At 47.0% G+C, this 17,740-nt stretch overlaps 7 protein-coding genes across 7 annotated transcripts; 2 read left to right on the top strand and 5 right to left on the bottom strand.

Moving 5' to 3' along the window:
* Nucleotides 1-64: 64 nt before the first annotated feature.
* F4812DRAFT_324617 (uncharacterized protein) lies at nt 65-1,666 on the top strand. The gene is made up of 2 exons (XM_047931495.1): nt 65-608; nt 719-1,666. Exons 1-2 carry the CDS (start codon nt 372-374, stop codon nt 944-946), a joined length of 465 nt encoding a protein of 154 aa, XP_047791600.1. The 5' UTR covers nt 65-371; the 3' UTR covers nt 947-1,666.
* On the bottom strand, nt 1,335-3,814 carry F4812DRAFT_422610 (pseudouridine synthase). The gene is made up of 3 exons (XM_047933671.1): nt 3,416-3,814; nt 1,788-3,354; nt 1,335-1,662 (listed from the first exon to the last, which is right to left on the bottom strand). The coding sequence occupies exons 1-3, from the start codon at nt 3,669-3,671 to the stop codon at nt 1,485-1,487; spliced, it is 2,001 nt and encodes a 666-aa protein (XP_047791599.1). The 5' UTR covers nt 3,672-3,814; the 3' UTR covers nt 1,335-1,484.
* A 331-nt stretch (nt 3,815-4,145) lies between these two features.
* Nucleotides 4,146-5,770, bottom strand: F4812DRAFT_457821 (S-adenosyl-L-methionine-dependent methyltransferase; the record flags this gene model as incomplete). Its single annotated transcript, XM_047937246.1, has 4 exons — nt 4,146-4,308; nt 4,371-4,683; nt 4,837-5,446; nt 5,528-5,770. 4 exons carry the CDS (start codon nt 5,768-5,770, stop codon nt 4,146-4,148), a joined length of 1,329 nt encoding a protein of 442 aa, XP_047791598.1.
* Nucleotides 5,771-6,509: 739 nt separating this feature from the next.
* F4812DRAFT_422599 (MFS general substrate transporter) lies at nt 6,510-9,215 on the bottom strand. Its single transcript, XM_047933670.1, has 9 exons — nt 8,724-9,215; nt 8,432-8,658; nt 8,335-8,354; nt 8,203-8,263; nt 8,050-8,129; nt 7,787-7,988; nt 7,248-7,682; nt 7,038-7,191; nt 6,510-6,985 (listed from the first exon to the last, which is right to left on the bottom strand). The coding sequence occupies exons 1-9, from the start codon at nt 8,985-8,987 to the stop codon at nt 6,950-6,952; spliced, it is 1,479 nt and encodes a 492-aa protein (XP_047791597.1). The 5' UTR covers nt 8,988-9,215; the 3' UTR covers nt 6,510-6,949.
* A 2,180-nt stretch (nt 9,216-11,395) lies between these two features.
* Nucleotides 11,396-12,483, top strand: F4812DRAFT_324467 (uncharacterized protein). The gene has a single exon (XM_047931494.1). The coding sequence runs from the start codon at nt 11,743-11,745 to the stop codon at nt 12,262-12,264; it is 522 nt and encodes a 173-aa protein (XP_047791596.1). The 5' UTR covers nt 11,396-11,742; the 3' UTR covers nt 12,265-12,483.
* F4812DRAFT_324466 (putative MFS transporter) lies at nt 12,484-14,369 on the bottom strand. Its single transcript, XM_047931493.1, has one exon. The coding sequence runs from the start codon at nt 14,222-14,224 to the stop codon at nt 12,704-12,706; it is 1,521 nt and encodes a 506-aa protein (XP_047791595.1). The 5' UTR covers nt 14,225-14,369; the 3' UTR covers nt 12,484-12,703.
* Nucleotides 14,370-15,038: 669 nt separating this feature from the next.
* F4812DRAFT_422591 (uncharacterized protein) lies at nt 15,039-17,424 on the bottom strand. The gene has a single exon (XM_047933669.1). It carries the CDS (start codon nt 17,277-17,279, stop codon nt 15,483-15,485), a length of 1,797 nt encoding a protein of 598 aa, XP_047791594.1. The 5' UTR covers nt 17,280-17,424; the 3' UTR covers nt 15,039-15,482.
* Nucleotides 17,425-17,740: the final 316 nt, after the last annotated feature.

Raw genomic sequence — 17,740 nt, 5'->3', positions numbered from 1 at the left:
TATATGCTCTTACCTTAGCTCCAATGGTTTAAGAATCCAAAACAAAATTCCCCACTGCCGAAACATCGCGTATACGCCTTGATCGCGTACAACTTGTTCTTTCCAACTCCAGGTGGCCACTACCCTTCAAAGCATCCATTAACGTAGTAAAAGAAAAAATGAATCGAAGGGATCATTCTAGCATTCTAGGTACGTTGCCTCGTTTTTTTGTTTTTTTTCATCGCACTTTTTTCTTTCATGGTCCTGCATGCATAGCACTGTAACATCACCGCATGGGCATCCATATACTTTAGGCTACGATAACAGCCACATACAATTGCTTCATTGAAGGATCTGATCTTTTGGCCAACAACAACGACATTATTATCATCATGGACCCCAACCCAAAGAAGAATGAAAACTGCGCCAGAAAACTACGCCAGAAATCACAGCAGAATAAAGCTAACCACAGCATGCTACTAGACCGTCACAACCGCGCCATCGCGCAGATCCTGTCGCACTTCCGCAACATGGTCATGGCTGCCACGGCACCTATTTCCGAAAGCGGCAATGTCCTCGAGCTTGCCGCGCTCAACCGCATGACTATGGAGACCGAGTGCGCTGCCCTGGTACGCACCTCTTCCTCCTAGCTACCTAACATACCAAATCCTCTCGTATTCTTCTCTTTTACCAGACCATTCCGGCTAACCCCCCACCCCCCCTTCCCCCCCTCCACCAGATCTCCGAGATCCAAGGCCTCCTGGCCATCACCCGGGAGATGAAAGCGCTCTGGATCCGCGGACCCCTGCGCCAGCCCGGCGAGAACGACTCCCGCGAGGCCGAGCTCGACAAGCGCGCCGCGGAGGTCGTGCGGCTGTACGACCAGGCCCTCGAGATGCGCGAGGCCGCCGTCCGCAGGGAAAACGCCGCCAGGGCCGGAGGTGAGCTGTCCTCCCCCCGCCCCTAGGAGTACGAGGAGGACGAGGAGGCGTTCTGGGCGGAAGACTGGCGCTGTCGACAAAACTAAGGCGAAGGTCAAGGTCAAGGTCAAGCAAGATAAGAAGGGTGGTAAGAAGGGTGGTAATTAGGCCAAGAGCACTGGCTCTAAGTAGGTGTTGCACGTGCGCCCATAATGGTTAACTGTGGACTGCGTTGGGTAAGGGAGTTGGCGGATATACGATGCGGCAATGACTTAGATACCCTTCTGCCGCTTTATCAACCCATATAAGCTCTAGAGATGGATAGGATTGAACAAACCAGATAGTCACCGATGCTGGTACGTATTACCTCTCTTTTGGGTTGGACAATCTCATTTAAGTCTTTGAATATATATACAGACTATTCTCTGAGCAAAGACGTGATTATTCCTCCTCCTTGCTCTTATTTGTGAATTTGTATCATGGAATTAGATGGACCTAGCTTCCAGCCGATAGCATAGGTACCTAGCTCTTGGATAATACCATACGTCATGCATACGCAAACCGGCCTCTATAAACAGGGTACAATCAGCCCTCGCATTCGTCCGGATTCTCCTCCCCATCATCTCCGAGCTCCTCCTCGAGTTCCTTAGGTATCGATTCTGCTTGTCCAACCCTCTGCTCCGCCGCCTCTATACCTCCCGCAGTGACCCAGAGGAAGTAGCCCTCCTTGTAGTTGTCGATTTGATGGAAGAATGTGTGGAACCTAGAAAGACTCGTGTTAGTAAAGCGTCAGATGTATGTACAAGGTATATATATAAATGCTACTAACGCCTTATAGGTAACAAAGAGAAAGGAAGGGGTAAAAAAAAGGAAAGAAAATTAACTTACGAGTTCTCCTTCTCCTCTAGCTCGAAGATGCGGCGGTAAATATGCTCGTCTTTGAACTCCTGGATCTCCTTCTCGTAGTTGCTGAAGTCGAGCTCGGCTAAGTTTAACTGCTCCCTGGCGCGCTTGTTGTAGTTCTCGAATACGGGCCGCTCCAAGAGTAGTCCCAGACTAGGTGCCTTGGGGATACTGATGCGAGCAGTCCCGTAGCTCTCGTCGATGCGCGATAGGGGGGTGGCGCAGCGCGTGACGAGGACGGCCATGCCGACCATCTTGCGGATCTGGTGCATCATGAATGATTGTCCGTGGACCTTGAGGGAAAGCCATTGGGTGTCGTTGATCTGGACGGGCTCGGGGTTTGCGACGAAGGATCTGATGGTGCGTTTCGCCGAGGGGTCGGAATGACTCTTCTGGATCGTGTAATTGTGGAAGTTTTTGGTGCCGATATATCGATCGAGTGCTTGTTGAAGCTGAGACAGTCGCTCGGGAGTGACTCGATAGCGTCTCTTTGCGGCTATGTACGCAGCTTTGATTTGCTTTAGGGCGCTGTCCACAGGATGGATTTCCTTGGATTTGGCAGGTTCCGGTTCATTGGTATTCTCGGTCCCAGCCATCGGTGTATCTGCCGCTTCTGCCGCTTCTGTGGCTAACTCTTCTCCTACAGTCGAGCTCTCTACCGAAGCATTATTTGCTGAGTCGGGTACATCAGTAGGCTTTTCATCCACAGCCATTCCGTCCTTAATCTCAGATAAGCTGTTTGTGGATTCTTCCGAAGGCTTGGACTCCCCTTCCTCCTCTGAGTTTTTACCGCCTGATGCTTCATCGGATGTGTGCATGCGCCGTATGACGGTTTCCCGGATCTTAGGATCCAAGCTATCCAAAATAGGTTGGATGTCGTTCTTGTATACTTCTTCCCAGTAATCCTTGACTTCGCCTAGACGCTGCGCATATTCTTCCTCGAGGCCCTTTTCCTTGATGGATTCGAGAACCTTCTTGCCGAGGTAGCTCTCAGGATGAGGAGGTAACAAGCAATAGCTCGGCATCAAGTACTCGTACCATCTGGAGTCGCATGATTGGTAACAACTGAAGGCATTGTTTGTGCGTTGGATACCCCAAACGCGGATTTGGGGCGGCAGATTATCGTTGATGTTCTTCACAACGTCCGGGTCCTCAATGATCAACTTGAGAGAAATCATATTACCGGCGGCGTGTACACCTTTATCGGTCCTCGCGCATCGCACAAAGCTGGATTTCCTGGGGTCGTCGGCATTGGCTTTTGAGATGGCTTTAGCGGCAACCAGCGCCGCGAATATATCTCCCTCGATCGTCTTTTCCTTATGATTGATCTGCAAACCATGGTACCCGGTACCAGCATATCCAATCATAACGGCGACTTTGCGCTTCGGCCTGCGCTCTTCGGCTGCGATTTCCTCTTCGGGGAACTGAATATTCATGTAGCTCTGCTCGGTGTTTGCTACACCATTGCCATTCTCTTCGACTCTCCTACGCTTCCTTTCTTGCCAGCCTTTCTCGTTGCGCTCGCGCTTATCTTTAGGTCCACGACTGGGGACTAGTTAGATGTCGGCATTGGTACGGATTTGTAGAGTGATTCTGCTGAAACTAAGGCTTACCTGTCCCCGCCGCGCCCATTGCCCCTTCCGTGGGAGTCATGGCCTCGACGTCGGCCGTTGGAGTTGAGCTTTTTGTTGGCGTGCCAATTTCGGTCATCGCGACGGTTTGACTTTGCAGTGTTTGAATCGGCCTGCGATTCTGAGTTTGCAGGTAGACTGGAGGTAGCTTGAGGTCCATTGCCCTCAGGGCTACCTGTTGGTGCGTCGCGCACCTCAGTTTCGGCAACCATATTGAAATGCGATGGTAAATTCGCATTATCCTCCGAAGCGAAATTGTTTGATGCTTGAGAAAAGTTCCCAGGCACAAGCAAGATGCAGAGTTGAAACTTTTTGGGAGAGATGCTTCTTTATCGATAAGGATAAATTGAGGGGCGCTTGGTACGACCGAAGTACTTCATGCATATGTTGTACATAGGTACCACATACTAGGTAAGTGCTCCTTTGCTCTCTCTTGAGCATGAGTGATTGTGAAAAAAAAAAAAAAAAAAAAAAAAAAAAAAACGTCTTTCTCTTTTGCATACCTGCCTAGTACCTAAGGTACCTTAAGATAGGTACTTCTTATAATACACTCTTCCCATAGCAAGCAAGTATTCACAAATCGCAACACACAACAAATGCAAAATAATTGTCTTGGAGAGTTCTCTTCTAGATTCTAATTTACAGTTACTTACAAAGGTACAACGTTCTAAATCCGTGCTCATACACATCTACATTTCATCATCCACCAGTTTCAATCGTCAAACACAATCTCAATAACAGAGTCATGAGCACCTTCAGGCTTTGCGATGCTTACAATCCGAAGCCTCTCATCGGATGCAGCCAGGACACTTTCCCAATTTCGCTTGCTACGTTCTTTGCCGTTGAATCCTGATTTCATGAGGATATCCGCGCTTCTGGGATCCGTGTTAGACGCTATCGGGCAGAAATAATCTTTAAGGGGAAATCCATAGCTAACCTCTGCAGCCGGTCTTTTAGCCGGTCCTTCTCACTCAAGTTGGGAAGTACAACTTCGGCGAGCCAGATCTTGCTACCCTTCTTGAGAGCTGGAACCAAGTTCTTAAAGATTTTTGTGGCGTACTGATCGCTCCAGTCGTGGAAAATATGGCGAAATACATAGGCATCCGCATCATGTGTCACCTTCTCCGTGAGAAAGTTGTAGCTCTTGTACTCGAGTCTGTCGCTGAGATCCTCGGGGACTTTGGCGTCGGCGATAACTTCCGGGAGATCCAGCACCATACCCTTCTTGACGTTGGGATAGGCACGTAGTACTGCAACGTCAGTGGTTAGCAAAACCTCAAACTCGAACATTGTAGAAAGGGCGGTCGCGGTTCATGTAAGGCTGATATTTCAGTATATATGTACCTCCATGAAGGTACTTAAGGTGCTGGAGGGACTCAGGCTTGGCTTCGGGATGATCATACTGCTCTGGATTACTTCACCACCAGCTCCACCAATATCCACAACAGTCTCTGGACACTGATCCTTGTCCGCCCACGGTAAAGTCTTCACAAAGTATGACGAGGTAAAGCCTGGGGCCTTGGTAGACACGCCCATGGCTGATCGGAAACGGGCAACACGTTTCTCGTCTTCGGCAATATAGTCGAAGAAATTCTTGGTCGGATCAGCAATCTCTTCTCTGTTGATGCCTATCTCTTTCACTGCTTTCTCTTCTCTGAAAGCTAATACCGAGGCTGAGTGACCGGGTTCCCCGCTGCCTGGGAACCTCCGAATGCTTTCGACGAGCTTGACAACACCGGACAACTGCTCCTCAGCATATAGACCTAATATGTCCTTCATCTCGGGAGAGGTAAATACCGATGAGATGGCATTGTGTTTGACGGACACGTCGGGAGTAACTTCTTCGAAAATGTGAAAAGTGATAGCAGTTTGAACTATGCGACGAGTATCGTCCTCTGGAATACCGCAGCTTTTTGCGAGATCTTTGTACGATATCTCTGCGTTGGGTGCAACAGGAACATGAGAGGCGATGTCAAATGCATATAAAGCTTTGAAAACAGCTACCGCCGCGGCCTTCATCACGCGAGTTAGCAACCTAGCACATTTACGACGACTTCAGAACCAAGGATAGGTTAGTAGGTAGTAAGTACATACCGCCGGGAGCATAAATGATATGAAATAGCCCATTGGACCTTGAAGTCGGACTCGTAACTCTTCGATCGTCTCCAGGAGCTCATCATGGGTACCCTCAAGTGCAGAGGACAAGCCAACCAGCGGTGGTGCTCCGAACGAGACAGAGAATTGGGCCCCAGGAGATCCTTTCATTCCATCTTCTAGAGTTCGTGTGTTTCTTTCGATTATGGATGCAAGTTCGGAAACAGATCTTAAGGGTGCCATGGTGAGGGAGGAACTCTACCAAAAAGAATATTGAGAACTTGAGTTCTTAAAGCAAAGTAATGTACGACTAGATAATTTGAAGACCTAAGAATACAAGATAGTTACTTAAGTAATATACATTTCTCTAGATCAATTTGAGCAGTGTGATACAAGACTTTAAATAGTTTTTCAAGTCGCCATAAGACGTATATGGTTGATGTTGCTGTTATCCCCGAGTCCAAACTAATATGCCGAAATAAACGGAGTATGCTCCGAGTATTTCGGTGTATTGTGCGGACTTCTATCTGACGCATAACTTAGGATTTTAGTATCCTAGTTAGACTATTACATTCTGTCTAGTATGTGAGTCATTCGCTTGACACTATTTTATATAGTGGTTATGAGCTTTGAGAACGAGAGCGAGAACGAGAACGAAGGCAGACGTGTTCATAACTCCGTTCGTGACCCCTGAGTCTTTACCAAGGCAGAGTATACTAAAATAAATCGTAAAATTATGAATATTGTCATCTTGAATACAAATTTACAGGTTCCATATACTAATGACATCATTGGGTTAATTCACGTTGAATATGGTATATAGTATCGTGTAGGAATTGAGGACAGAGGTATATAATCTTTTCTAACAAATAAGCAAACTTCTTGGTGGAGAGAATATTCTAGTGAATCGATTTCAACGTAAGACATTTTAGATGAAGTTAAAAAACTAGAAGCAATAAATTTAAGCATCAAATAATTAATTCAAGTTCAGATTTTGCTTTCTTTTTCTAGGTAGTTTAATCGTAGAGTCAACTTGGTCCGTTTTGGTGAGGTTATAGTGAAGTGTGCGGATAAGAATGGTAGATCACTGTAAGTATTCCATTCTCTTGCTAAAAGTCCCTCAAATTTAATTTTTTAATGTTCCTACTTCAACTTGGAACGCTATAATATTAAGAAAGTCTTAAAATATTGTCGCTCTTGGATCGTGGGAATCTTAGTTTAAGGCTGCCCATCCGTAACTACAGTTGTACTAAAAAGCCATATGGCATGCCTTAGCAATAGAATAACTCGCGTAGGCCTAAACATTTGAATAATATTTACACAATTTCCTAAGGTAGCGTACTATTTCAAGAAATTTCCTCCTAGACTATATAAGTTACCACACTTTGACACTTCTTGGGTGAGACAAAATAGGACGCTACTCTAATAGGTGTAGCGGAAGTTAGGTTGGGGTCCCTCCTATATAATATGTCAGTTCTGAATTTAGCTTTCATAGAAATGGGATTCTCACATCAGTTACTTCAAGTTGCTTTTCTCCTCGGTCGGCTTTCTTGTTATCGATGTAAAAGGAGAAGTCTAACAGGCCGACGACAATGATTGCTAGCAGGCAACATGCTATGCACGCATACAATCCAGGTCTATACCCAGTAGCAGCATCTTGTGACCTAGTTTATTATCAGTATGAGTTAAGCATGTAGGTAGTGCAAAGCGGTAACTTTACCTAAAGACCAAACTACTAGCAATGCCGCCAATACTGGCGCCTACGACCCATAACGCACTACAAAAAGCTCGCTTCCATTGTCCCCGAATATTGTTGGCTTGATACGCGAGCGACCCTGGAACATTGGCAGACGATCCGGCCGTCACGAGGAACGATCCAAAATATCGAACGCCGCTCGTGGGGTGCCATCCGAGAATAGGGAGCCCGATGAGTGCGACAACGAAGTTAATGACCACGACGGGGCCACGCAGATGGTAACGGTCTCCGAACCAGCCCATGAAGTACATGTAAAAGCCGGAGAACGCATACGGCGGGGCGATGAGGCACGCAGCCTGACCGCGTGAAAATCCCAAATTTGTATAGAGGATAAGGGGCAAGAAGTAGGCCAACGAATAGGTAAGAGTATTTGTACAGAAGGCGATCAAGCCGTATCCCCTAATGAAGTGTTAGTTAAAGAAATACCTACTAAAACATCGTAACTCAATGTACTAGATATCGTCACGGAAGAAGTAGTGCTGCTGCTAGTCAAATAAGCTCACCAGACTCTTAGATCTAGACCACTCCTTAAGAACAGACTGAGCCTAAACTTGGGGACTGCTACATCGCCGCGGTCCGCATTGACTCGCATGACGACCCACGCGCGTTGTCTTTCATTCAAGAACCGCCAAGACTTTCGCTTGGAGTCGGGGAAGTCAACTAAGAGCCAGAAACCAAGAAAGGCGAGAAGACATGTTATGACACCTAGACGGAATTTTGATCAGCTTTCGAGACATACTTCATAATGCCGATGGTTATAAAATACCTTCGATAATAAAGATCCATCGCCAACCACCAAGGCCCGCTTTGCCGTCCAGTTGCATCAAACCAAATGCGAGAATTCCTCTGGACGTCCTCAGTTAACAAACGCCCCTTTGCAGGCTTTGCTGACGAATTGGCAGCTTGAGAGTTTACTTACGAGAAAGCTGAAGCAACAGAACCAACAAGGTAAAAGACTGAATATCGTCTTCCCATCTCAACTATCCCTTTTGTTAGATATATATTTCTCATTATAGCCGGTGCTATGTGGCCTGTGCGGATTGAAACTTACATCGAGTATACCACGTAGACCTACAGGTAAGCCATTATTAGTTCCAAGTGGTATCAAGGACTAGAAGAGAGCAAGCTATAGTGGTGTTTATACGTACAGCAAATATGTACACCCGGGGAAATAGCCAGCCTCGAAAGCACCAAGTACCAGTCGGAGACCCAGGAGAACTTCGTACGTAGGACTGAATCCGAACCCAATCATGACGGCACCCCATGCCAAAGTAATGGACGGCAGGTAGATGCGTGGGCCAATATTACGGATAAGAACAGTCGACGGGGGCTGGAATATAATGTAGGTAATGAAGAAGACCAGGGTCACAACCGACTGGAAGTGGGAATTGATTAGCAAAATAAGGTGAGGAATATGTTTGAGGGTAAAATAAGTCTCACATAGCGCTCGCCAACAAGATGCAACTCTTCGTTCATTCCAGCGATAGCAGCAGCAGACAAATTGGTCCGATCCATAAGACTGATGCAATACAAGACACCGACCAAGGTGACTAGCCGGCGATCGAGTTGCCATATGATCTTCTTCCCTTCCTTTTCATCTATGCCATCATCGATAATATTTGGTGATTGGGCCTTTTCCCCTTCGAATTGGTTCACTTCAAAGTCCGCCTTTTCTTGGTCGCGATCCATGATTGAAGCCTTCATATTAGTTACTTGCCCGAACAGGGAGGAATGATAGAAGTAGATGGGGTAACCAGGAGTGTTGCTTTTATAGTCCTGGTCGACGTCGACTAGTCTAGGCCATAAGCTGTCACGGGGCGAACCCCCGTGGGGAGAAGAGCTTGGGGAACGAGGGGTTAGCCGGGGTAACTCGCAGAACTTCCTTGTGCATAAGAACGAGGAACCTTACTAGTGTCTACCTAAGCTTGTGTGTAGATAGTGTCAAACTACCTTAGGTTAGGTAGCTACCTGGTATTGAAAAGAAATACCTTGTTGACTATTGGTTGTTCTACTTAGCGCATGGGGAAGAAAACGCCCCGGGTGCTGATGAATTAGCGGAGTTAACAAGATGGAATAATGCCGACGAGTACAAGGTAAACCTTCTTGTTTAGTAGATCGGAATCTAGATTTGCTGCTGCTCAGGAACCAAAGGAAAAACGTGGGATTAAACTCGACTGGTATGACCGAGCGAGGATCCTTCAGAGGGAGATTACAGAACGCTGACAATCGGAAGGGTGTTAGCTATCATTGGCATGGCTACTACAGTTACACGAAAAGGAATCGATCCATTGTTGAAACGGTGCCGAGATTGGCTGCGTGGAAAATATTTCATAGCAAATGACCAAGACTCGCTCTTTGTCTACGCTGACAACAGAGAAGTCTGCTGTGGGATTAGTACTACATAACTAAAAATCACAATGCCAAGGGAAATCTTGGAGTAGAATACCAATTACATGTGCCTAGGCTCACGACTTGGCTTCCCAGTTAGGTAACAACTCTTACGTAGACTCCCACGAGGTAGCGCAGTTAGGGGAATGCGGGGGCCTGAAAAGGACGCCAAAGTCTAAAGGAATATTGCGGATCATGTCTTTAAGTGTGTTGGTCGGCCAGGTTAATGATGAAATACAGCAGTCATCTTGCTGCTTTAATAACACGTAGAACCTACTTGTGATGGTAAGGGTTTCAAGCCAATGATACGTTAGGTACAATTTATTAATATATCTCTGTTGGAAGTTATAAAGACCTCCTGCAAGCACAAACAGCAGTGATACCTACCTAATGAAGCCCAAGGATCTGCGAGGTAACATCCATCCTGTCGGCAAAGGGTTGGCTGCGTTATGTGGCGCAAACTTCGCATACAAGAGCAAATTCATTTAATATCAATTTTAGCAAACCTGAGTGATTTGGGTAGTATTGGCCGACAGGTTGTGCACCTAGTTAATTAAATCAAAGTACCTAGGTGTTGCGGTCCCCTGAATGCCGAGTATCCTAGAAACCTCACGTTCGGCATGGATCTAGACTTCTACAGTACGCTTCGTAGGGTCCCGGGATAGATTGTATTTTTGAGCCTCATTTCTCGAGGTATGTCACTAATTAACTTTCCTGTCAACGCAAACATAATATTACCAATTGGCAATACAGCTTTGGTATGGCCCAATTCTGAAAGAAACCAATACAAGATCTAGATGTCCCAAGTTCTTCTGCTACATCGATCACGCTACTATTTTCGGCTAAGGTACCTAGATGCCGACATGTAAATCACGTGTGAAACGCCGCCGGGAAGTTCTCTGGTAAACTATAGGTTCTTACGTTAGTTCGGCATGGGGAACCGACTCCCGCTTATAGAAGTAGATTTCTCGTGGCCGTACGTCTAGACTTCATAATATCGCCACTCAAAAAGAATTCTCCGATTCGAGACGAAACCAGGGAAACGAGAAAGAAATTAACTGCGTTTGTTTAGCACGCTATTTTTGGGTATCCCTTACCTCCCGAAAGATCGTGACCTCCCAACAGCCCTAAAGCCAGCTACTCGGTTTTGCTTGTAGCACATCATGTTGGCTGTGGCCAACTGGTGCTGCAGGCTGGGTGAATCTAGTCTAGACGCCTAAAAAAAGTAAAGCATAATCAAAAGGGGAAATCAGCCTGCTTTAAGCGTTCCTGCATAAAGTGCGAATCACTACTTCTTGTTGATATACCGTACAGTTCCATGATCCTTGATATATCGTTCTTCCTCCTCATTATCATTGTTGGTAAATGGGAGTTATAGGTCGTCCTATGTAAACATTATCAGGCATATGAAAAACTTGATATCCTATTCGCTCAGCGGGAAGATAAGACAGTAGTACCGAATGGTAAAAAAACATTCAAGCTGAATTCTTGGCGATTAGCCAAAGCTACAGTCCGGGTTTGGGGGCTGTATTTTCCAAGTGCTTATAATATTTTCGGTATTTTTATTTTACCGTGAAAGATCTTAGTAAACAAACATCAATCTGGATAATATGATATACTTAAAGGAGAACTCGTTCCGATATATGGGTATACACTGGCTTTCATATAATTGTAGGACAACAAGATGTATCAGATCCTACACCTTTCTTAGGCGAATGTATAGATGTCTGTAAGCCCCCCTTTTTACGCAGTATGATGATAAGAAGTCATGTAGTACCTACGGTATGGGCACATAATCCCACATCTATGAAAGATACCCGTATGCGAGATATAGGCCTCACCTCTTCATTGGCCATCCATCCAGCCAAGCATGCATGGCGGTTACCGCAATCCTCCCGCCCTGAACAAGTGGTGCCACTACCAATATTCCATAGTACCGCCCCGTCATCCGCCTCATCGAATACCTACTTGGTATCTAAGGTATCCCAACTTGCAGAATGAGAACTTGACGGACAAAAGAACTTTTGTGAGGAATTTTAAGTAATAATTATTATAAGGAAGTCCAAAAAAAATGGGCCGCTGGTCACATCTCGACACAGACGAGGAGCGCCTCCCGCACGGCGTCAAGCGCATCGGGTACGACGCCGACGACCAGGAGTACACGTTCTTCGACACGTCCGACGGGAGCATCTGGGTCGGGAGATATAACGGCCCCCTGAAATGCGTGTCGCGGCCGGAGCGAGTCGTGAGCTCGAGCAGCGACAACGATAGCAAGGACGAGCCACCGAGATATAATAATAATAATAATAATAATAATAATAATACCGACTTTGATAATATTCTTGCCGAGGAAGAAGTCGAGAGAAGAGATCGGCAGAAGTCGGATGGTCCGGGAACGAAAGCTTTGCTGAGCACCTTCGTCGCGGTGGGGAGGCTCGCCCGGCTCGTGGTTGCGCGACGAGGTGCGGGTGCGGCTCGCAGGTCGCCGCGCGATGAGTGCAGACGAGACCGGCGCGCCCGCGAGCAGGCTAAAGAGCTACTCCTGGGGGATCAGAAGGAGTGCGAACGGGAACGATTTGATTGCGACGAATAATCAGGGGTATCTTCCACCGCTACTGGGAGACCAGCACACCTTATGTGCTCTTTGAGCTGGCCTCAAAGACTAACGACGAATCACGAAGATAGACTCAAGGGGAATAAGGCGCAGGCCATATGATTTGATGATAGTCATGAGATATTTCTAGTTGGAATTCACCACCGCGAATTGTCATCTTTCAATTCGTAATCTTATCAGACCCGCATCAGACTCGGGGATTTATATCATCTAATAGGTATCAATTCTCAATGACTCTACTTTTATAGGCACCTAGGTAGGCAGCTTAGATGGTGACATTATTCGTAAAGCGTTACGTCGTTGTTTATATAGGAGGTAGCCATGCTTCTGAAGAAGCTCCAGGACCTTGCCGTGATAAAAAAACATGTATCCAACCATAGCGCTCCGCTCTAATACACTGCATTTTAAAGTTCAGATATCAGTACGTATACTTAAAGCCTTCCACGCCCTCTATAAGGATCTTCCCTCGGGTGGCAAGTCTATTCGCAAAGAAGAAGTAGGCCGAGAAAGCGCCTACGATGGCAATAATTATGATATGCGACCCGATCGAGACCCACACGGCGGTCGTATAGTGCGGCGCCTCCTGGGACCGTACGATAAAACTCCCCGCGATTCCACCGGCGCCGTTCAGGGCCGTCACCGCAGCCGCGGTGAACGCGCGCTTCCACTGACCGGCGATGTTGTTAGCCTGGTAGGCGCTGAGAGCCGCCCAGTTGCTCACGTATGCGCCGGTGGCCAGATAAGTCCCGACGTAGCGCACAGTGACCTGCTCGGCGAATCCAAGCATGCAGAAGCCTACGATCAAAGTGACGCAGTTGAAGATAATAACGGGGCCGCGGATGCGGAACCGATCGCCAATAATGGAGGACAGGAGAACGGGGATAACTGCGTAGTAGTAAGGCGGCGCGGACAGTAGAATCGATTGATCCTCGTCGAATCCCATACCGCTCTGCAGAATAATAGGCAAGAAATACGATAGCGCGGTTGATACTAGGTTGAGGAGGAAGAACATGCACGCAAACCCGTAGACCTTCGGATCCCGCGCGTGTACGAAAACCTTACCCCACGAAAACGTATCCGGCTCAACGTCTTTGCGGTCGGCGTTGATGCGGGCGACGGCAAGTTCCTGCTCTTCCGGCGTGAGGAACCAAAAAGATCGATGCGCTTCCTCCGGGAAATCCACCATCCAGAAATACGTCACGAATCCGATGACGATAGAGATCAGCCCTTGCACCAGGAACATGTAGCGCCAGCCCGCAATACCACCTTTACCGTCCAACTGGTTAAGTCCGAAGTTGACGATGCTACCCGTGGCTAGGATAACCACCTCGCCGGTCTGCAGAAAGGCAAAGCGCGTCTGCTGCTCCCTCCTCGGGTACCAAGTCGAGATCAGGTACGTCAGGCCGGGGTAAATACCGCTCATGGAAATACCGAGGAGCACGCGCAGGGCAATCATCTGGCGCCAGGTCTGGATAAACGCAGTGCACATGGTAATAAGGCCGAAGCAAAAGGTAATGAAGGAGAACCACAAACGCGGGCCGAACGTGCGCACCGCCAACGTCGACGGTAGCTGGAAGGCGATGCTCGATATGGTGAAGATGAATATGCTGACGCTGAACCTGTTGCCGGTCAGATCCAAGTCGGACGGCATAGACGTCACCGACGCCGAACTAATAACTCCCGAATCGAGCAAATTGAGCGAACAGAGTATGCCGGCGATAGTACAAAGTCGCAGATCGACCTTGAGCCTAAGCCGTCGCTCTAAAGCCCGACGAGTCGCGAGGGTATCCACGACAACATTCTCCTGCTCCTGCTCCTCTTCGTCTTCCTCCCCGGTGAAGTTTCGCTCGGAAGAAACGTCTCCATCGTTAGTAACTTTTGACGAGGCGAAGTTACTCTTTTGCATATCCTCGGAAGGAGGAGTTAAAGACGTAGCCATTTCCTAGGTACCTAATGTAAGCCGCCGGGGAAAAAAAAAAAAAAAAAAGCAAACGTCAGTGCAACTAGACGGATAAGTCTCGAAATCGCCGGTCGACGGAGAGAAAGATGGCTTTTTGGACTCGGCGTCTTTATTATAGGTATAGGTAGGTTAAGGTACCTAATGTATAAAGGCCCGGCATTAGATTTAGCCTAGGTTCCATATAGGTACCTAGGTTTTTATCCCATAGAGATTCCACATGTAAAAAAGAGTACTATATATTTCCAAATGGTATACTAAGCAAAAGTGGAGATGCATACAATGTCTTACCAATCAACGTACTATTCTTTCCAATATTTAGCCATTCTGCTAGGTATTATAGGCTTATGCAGATTTGTGAGATCACCTATTAAGGTTTTACTTACTATTGATACCACTACAGCGCGGCTATAACTACCACTTAGGTTGTCTACTTGGGAATCATTTCCGTATTAAACAAATTGGGCCTGAAGTCTAGACTCTAGACCCGACGAATCGAGCACATTCCACGGACCCATGTACCCATTTATATTGAAGCAATCCAGGAACAAGATAACATAAGCAGCGGCTTCAAAAGGTCCCTGACTTAGTACAGCTTTAAAATGTTGAATCTTTGAATACTGAACATGTATGCTGCAGATATCTTCTCGCCTGAATCAGAAAGAGGCTGAAGCCTTCAACTAGTTTGATTCGTTCAATCGGTGTCATACGTTACCTACCTGTCTTAGACATCTTGGCATATTTGCCAATGGGGGTTTATTGTAACGGATATTTAAATGAGACATCGTACAATACATCCATTGAAATATTAGCATTACTACTAATAGTATCTTCATGAGATAAGTAAGACATGGAATGCCGAACCCATTGTCCGGATTATATAGGTATTATTTCACCCCGATTATTCGGGGCTTGAGAAACTCCCCATGCTCTAGGTCGATTGGCTTCCGAGATTGAACGACCGAATGAAAGAAAACCGCTGTTGCCCATTAAAGTTGAAGCTCAGTAGAGCAAACGCCTCTTTTGCTTTCCAATGAACCTCCAGAATTCCAATTCTCTGAAGTGCCTAGTCTTCAGCGCAGGACCCCGACACGCTGAAATGCCCCCAAATAGAAAATTCCCTACTTCATGAATGGGAAAAAAGAAGCGAAAATAGAAATTAAAGATCCTACGTCGTTTGAAAAATAATAAGCTCTATCTCGCCGCCCACTACGTTTGCGATGTGGCGAGCCAGAATCTGTCATCGTCGTATGTATAAGCCGCCCCTACCATAGACCTGATCTTTAAGCTCGCTGCTAGCGGTGCGTACTCCGGCCAAGTGCAGCGGAACACTATCGACTCGCCTCTGCACTTTCAACTGCATATCAACGCACTTCTCTGCTATGCTCATCTCCGACTTGACCCTGCGGAGAGTCGTATCGCACTGCCAGTTCTCGCGACTAAGACTCGCAACAGCAATATCGATATCCCGTGCGATGGTGGCAGTACTTTCTGCAGGTAACTGGGTGCTATTAGGCGTCGATACGGGTCTCAAAAATGCCATAAGCACGACCTTGAGGTTGGCGTCCACAAATCTAGCTTCGCCAAAGTCGTTGATCATATAAACTCTAACCACATTCTTAGATACGACCTTAGGTGGTGCATATGGCGAAGGTCCAACAGTAATAAGGGCTTTGTGCCAGGGTTGCGATATCTCATCGCTCAATTTCAATGGTCGAATAGCAGCCCAACCGATATAAACACCACTGAGGCGTAGAAGTAAGTCTTCCGGTACGCCGGCCAGGTTTGCTGTCGGTATTCCGGTCTCAGCTCGTCCTCTACCAGTTCCCTGGATTATCTTTCCAGTAAACCGAATTGGGTACGGTTTCTCTGGCCCACTATCAGGGCCAACTATCTGAGGAGGCACCTCTAGTACTCCTTCTGTTTGCAACGGCTTGAATGTATCTTCTTCTTCTTCTTCTTCATTAAAGGTTTCATACGCCATAAGCGCAGCTTCTTGTGTTATAACCCCCGGACCGTATTTCTCAATTTGGGCCTCTATGAGATCCCTGGCGGGTCCGATGAACCTTTCCACAGCATTCTGGCCTATTACGGATGCTACTTTCAACCCGAGTTCGATAGGCATGGTTGTCAGGCTTGCACCACGCATCACGCTCACGTCTGATGACGTACTTGCTACGCGGAAAACAGGCGAGGGACAAAGCGTCTTCTTTGACCCTTCGCCTGTACACATGACGATACGTAAGTACCCATCTTCGGCTGAGGCGGGAATCCGAATAACGCAGGTCTCGCGAACTATCTGCTTAGATAAGTGCTTGTGGGATGCCGCTTTCTTAAGAAACTTCTTGATATCCCTTTGCCAAGCTCGCTCATCCGACTGAGGAATTTGAGAAGGAAGAGCTGCGAACGAGGGTGTCACTTCAATCCAGTTTCCCTGAGTGCGTAATAGAGCACTGGCGGCCATGCCCATATTTCCGGAGAAGCCCTTTCTCTGCAACCAAAATGAACGGTCAGCTGGCAGTGGCTGATCTGCAAAAACAGTAATAGCGATACTCGTAGACGGCCCCCGGTAAAAGACCACGCCGGCTGAATGGCGGAGAATGCTATAATGTTTAGTGGACTCGAAAGGGTGTGATATAAGCCCACCAGCGAAGTAAATGGTCTCATTTACAGCCGCCTTCCATATTGAATGAGCGGAATTGGTAGCTTCCGGCGTAGAGACGTTAGAGTTGAGTGATATTTCCGAAGGACTAGAAACGAGAGGAATGGACCATTGTCTTGGTGGAAGAGGTGGAAGGGGTGGAGGAGGTGGAAATGGTGGAGGTGGAGGGACAGCTGGAGTGTTTTCTAATTCTAATTCCTTAGTTTGAATGGTAGGTAGTGGGTGTTGGTGATGAGGATCGGGTTGTCCAGTTGGTTCTAGATAGTAGTCATCAAGGAGATCGTCAAGGATATCACTTGTGTGAGGAACCGATGGTTGTAAAGCTACCGGCGGAACAGGCTTCCGTCTGATATCTTTCGTAGACAGTTGATCCATTTGTTTGTGGACATAACATTACCTGTTATATTAATACAGAAAGACATGATATCTACCTCGAAAAGAGAAAAAAAGAAAACATGAAGAAGTGCTCAAGAATGCACGGCAATCTCGGGTGAAGAAATAACGTGGAATTGTCATGAAATACAAATGGATAAACTATTATTATGAATTTAGGGGTTTTTATCAACGCTTTACCATTGGGAGCTGCTTGGCAAGCGATAGCTCGGCTTGGTAGCTAATGCACTGTACATAGTAGCTGTATGATGTATTCTGGAGCTGGTAACAGCGCTCCACTGACTGTTCCACTGTTCTGTTCCACTTGTTCCATGTGGGGTGATACAGTACATCGGCACTTTAGAGCTCGTTGAGCCGTGATTTGCTCACCTAAGATGCAGCTATGATCCAGCATTACGGTTCGCCGTAGCTTTGCATACCTCCTTAGACCTGGTGTCCGCATA

This window comes from Daldinia caldariorum (assembly GCF_022478825.1).
Source record: "Daldinia caldariorum strain CBS 122874 unplaced genomic scaffold F4812scaffold_5, whole genome shotgun sequence".
NCBI classification, from domain to species: Eukaryota; Fungi; Ascomycota; class Sordariomycetes; order Xylariales; family Hypoxylaceae; genus Daldinia; species Daldinia caldariorum.
Note: the sequence above shows the minus strand (reverse complement) of the source record. Positions and strands in the feature narration are given on the sequence as shown.

Excerpts from the sequence above, each read along its gene's own strand:
- F4812DRAFT_324617 (XM_047931495.1), top strand. The coding sequence starts at position 372 with ATGGACCCCAACCCAAAGAAGAATGAAAACTGCGCCAGAAAACTACGC. Across the intron at positions 609-718 it reads AGACCGAGTGCGCTGCCCTG|ATCTCCGAGATCCAAGGCCT; the intron begins GTACGCACCTCT and ends CCCCTCCACCAG.
- F4812DRAFT_422610 (XM_047933671.1), bottom strand. The coding sequence starts at position 3,671 with ATGCGAATTTACCATCGCATTTCAATATGGTTGCCGAAACTGAGGTGC. Across the intron at positions 3,355-3,415 it reads AATGGGCGCGGCGGGGACAG|TCCCCAGTCGTGGACCTAAA; the intron begins GTAAGCCTTAGT and ends ACATCTAACTAG. Across the intron at positions 1,663-1,787 it reads CTAGAGGAGAAGGAGAACTC|GTTCCACACATTCTTCCATC; the intron begins GTAAGTTAATTT and ends GAGTCTTTCTAG.
- F4812DRAFT_422599 (XM_047933670.1), bottom strand. The coding sequence starts at position 8,987 with ATGAAGGCTTCAATCATGGATCGCGACCAAGAAAAGGCGGACTTTGAA. Across the intron at positions 8,659-8,723 it reads ATCTTGTTGGCGAGCGCTAT|TCGGTTGTGACCCTGGTCTT; the intron begins GTGAGACTTATT and ends TCCCACTTCCAG. Across the intron at positions 7,989-8,049 it reads ATGGATCTTTATTATCGAAG|GTGTCATAACATGTCTTCTC; the intron begins GTATTTTATAAC and ends AATTCCGTCTAG.
- F4812DRAFT_324467 (XM_047931494.1), top strand. The coding sequence starts at position 11,743 with ATGGGCCGCTGGTCACATCTCGACACAGACGAGGAGCGCCTCCCGCAC.
- F4812DRAFT_324466 (XM_047931493.1), bottom strand. The coding sequence starts at position 14,224 with ATGGCTACGTCTTTAACTCCTCCTTCCGAGGATATGCAAAAGAGTAAC.
- F4812DRAFT_422591 (XM_047933669.1), bottom strand. The coding sequence starts at position 17,279 with ATGGATCAACTGTCTACGAAAGATATCAGACGGAAGCCTGTTCCGCCG.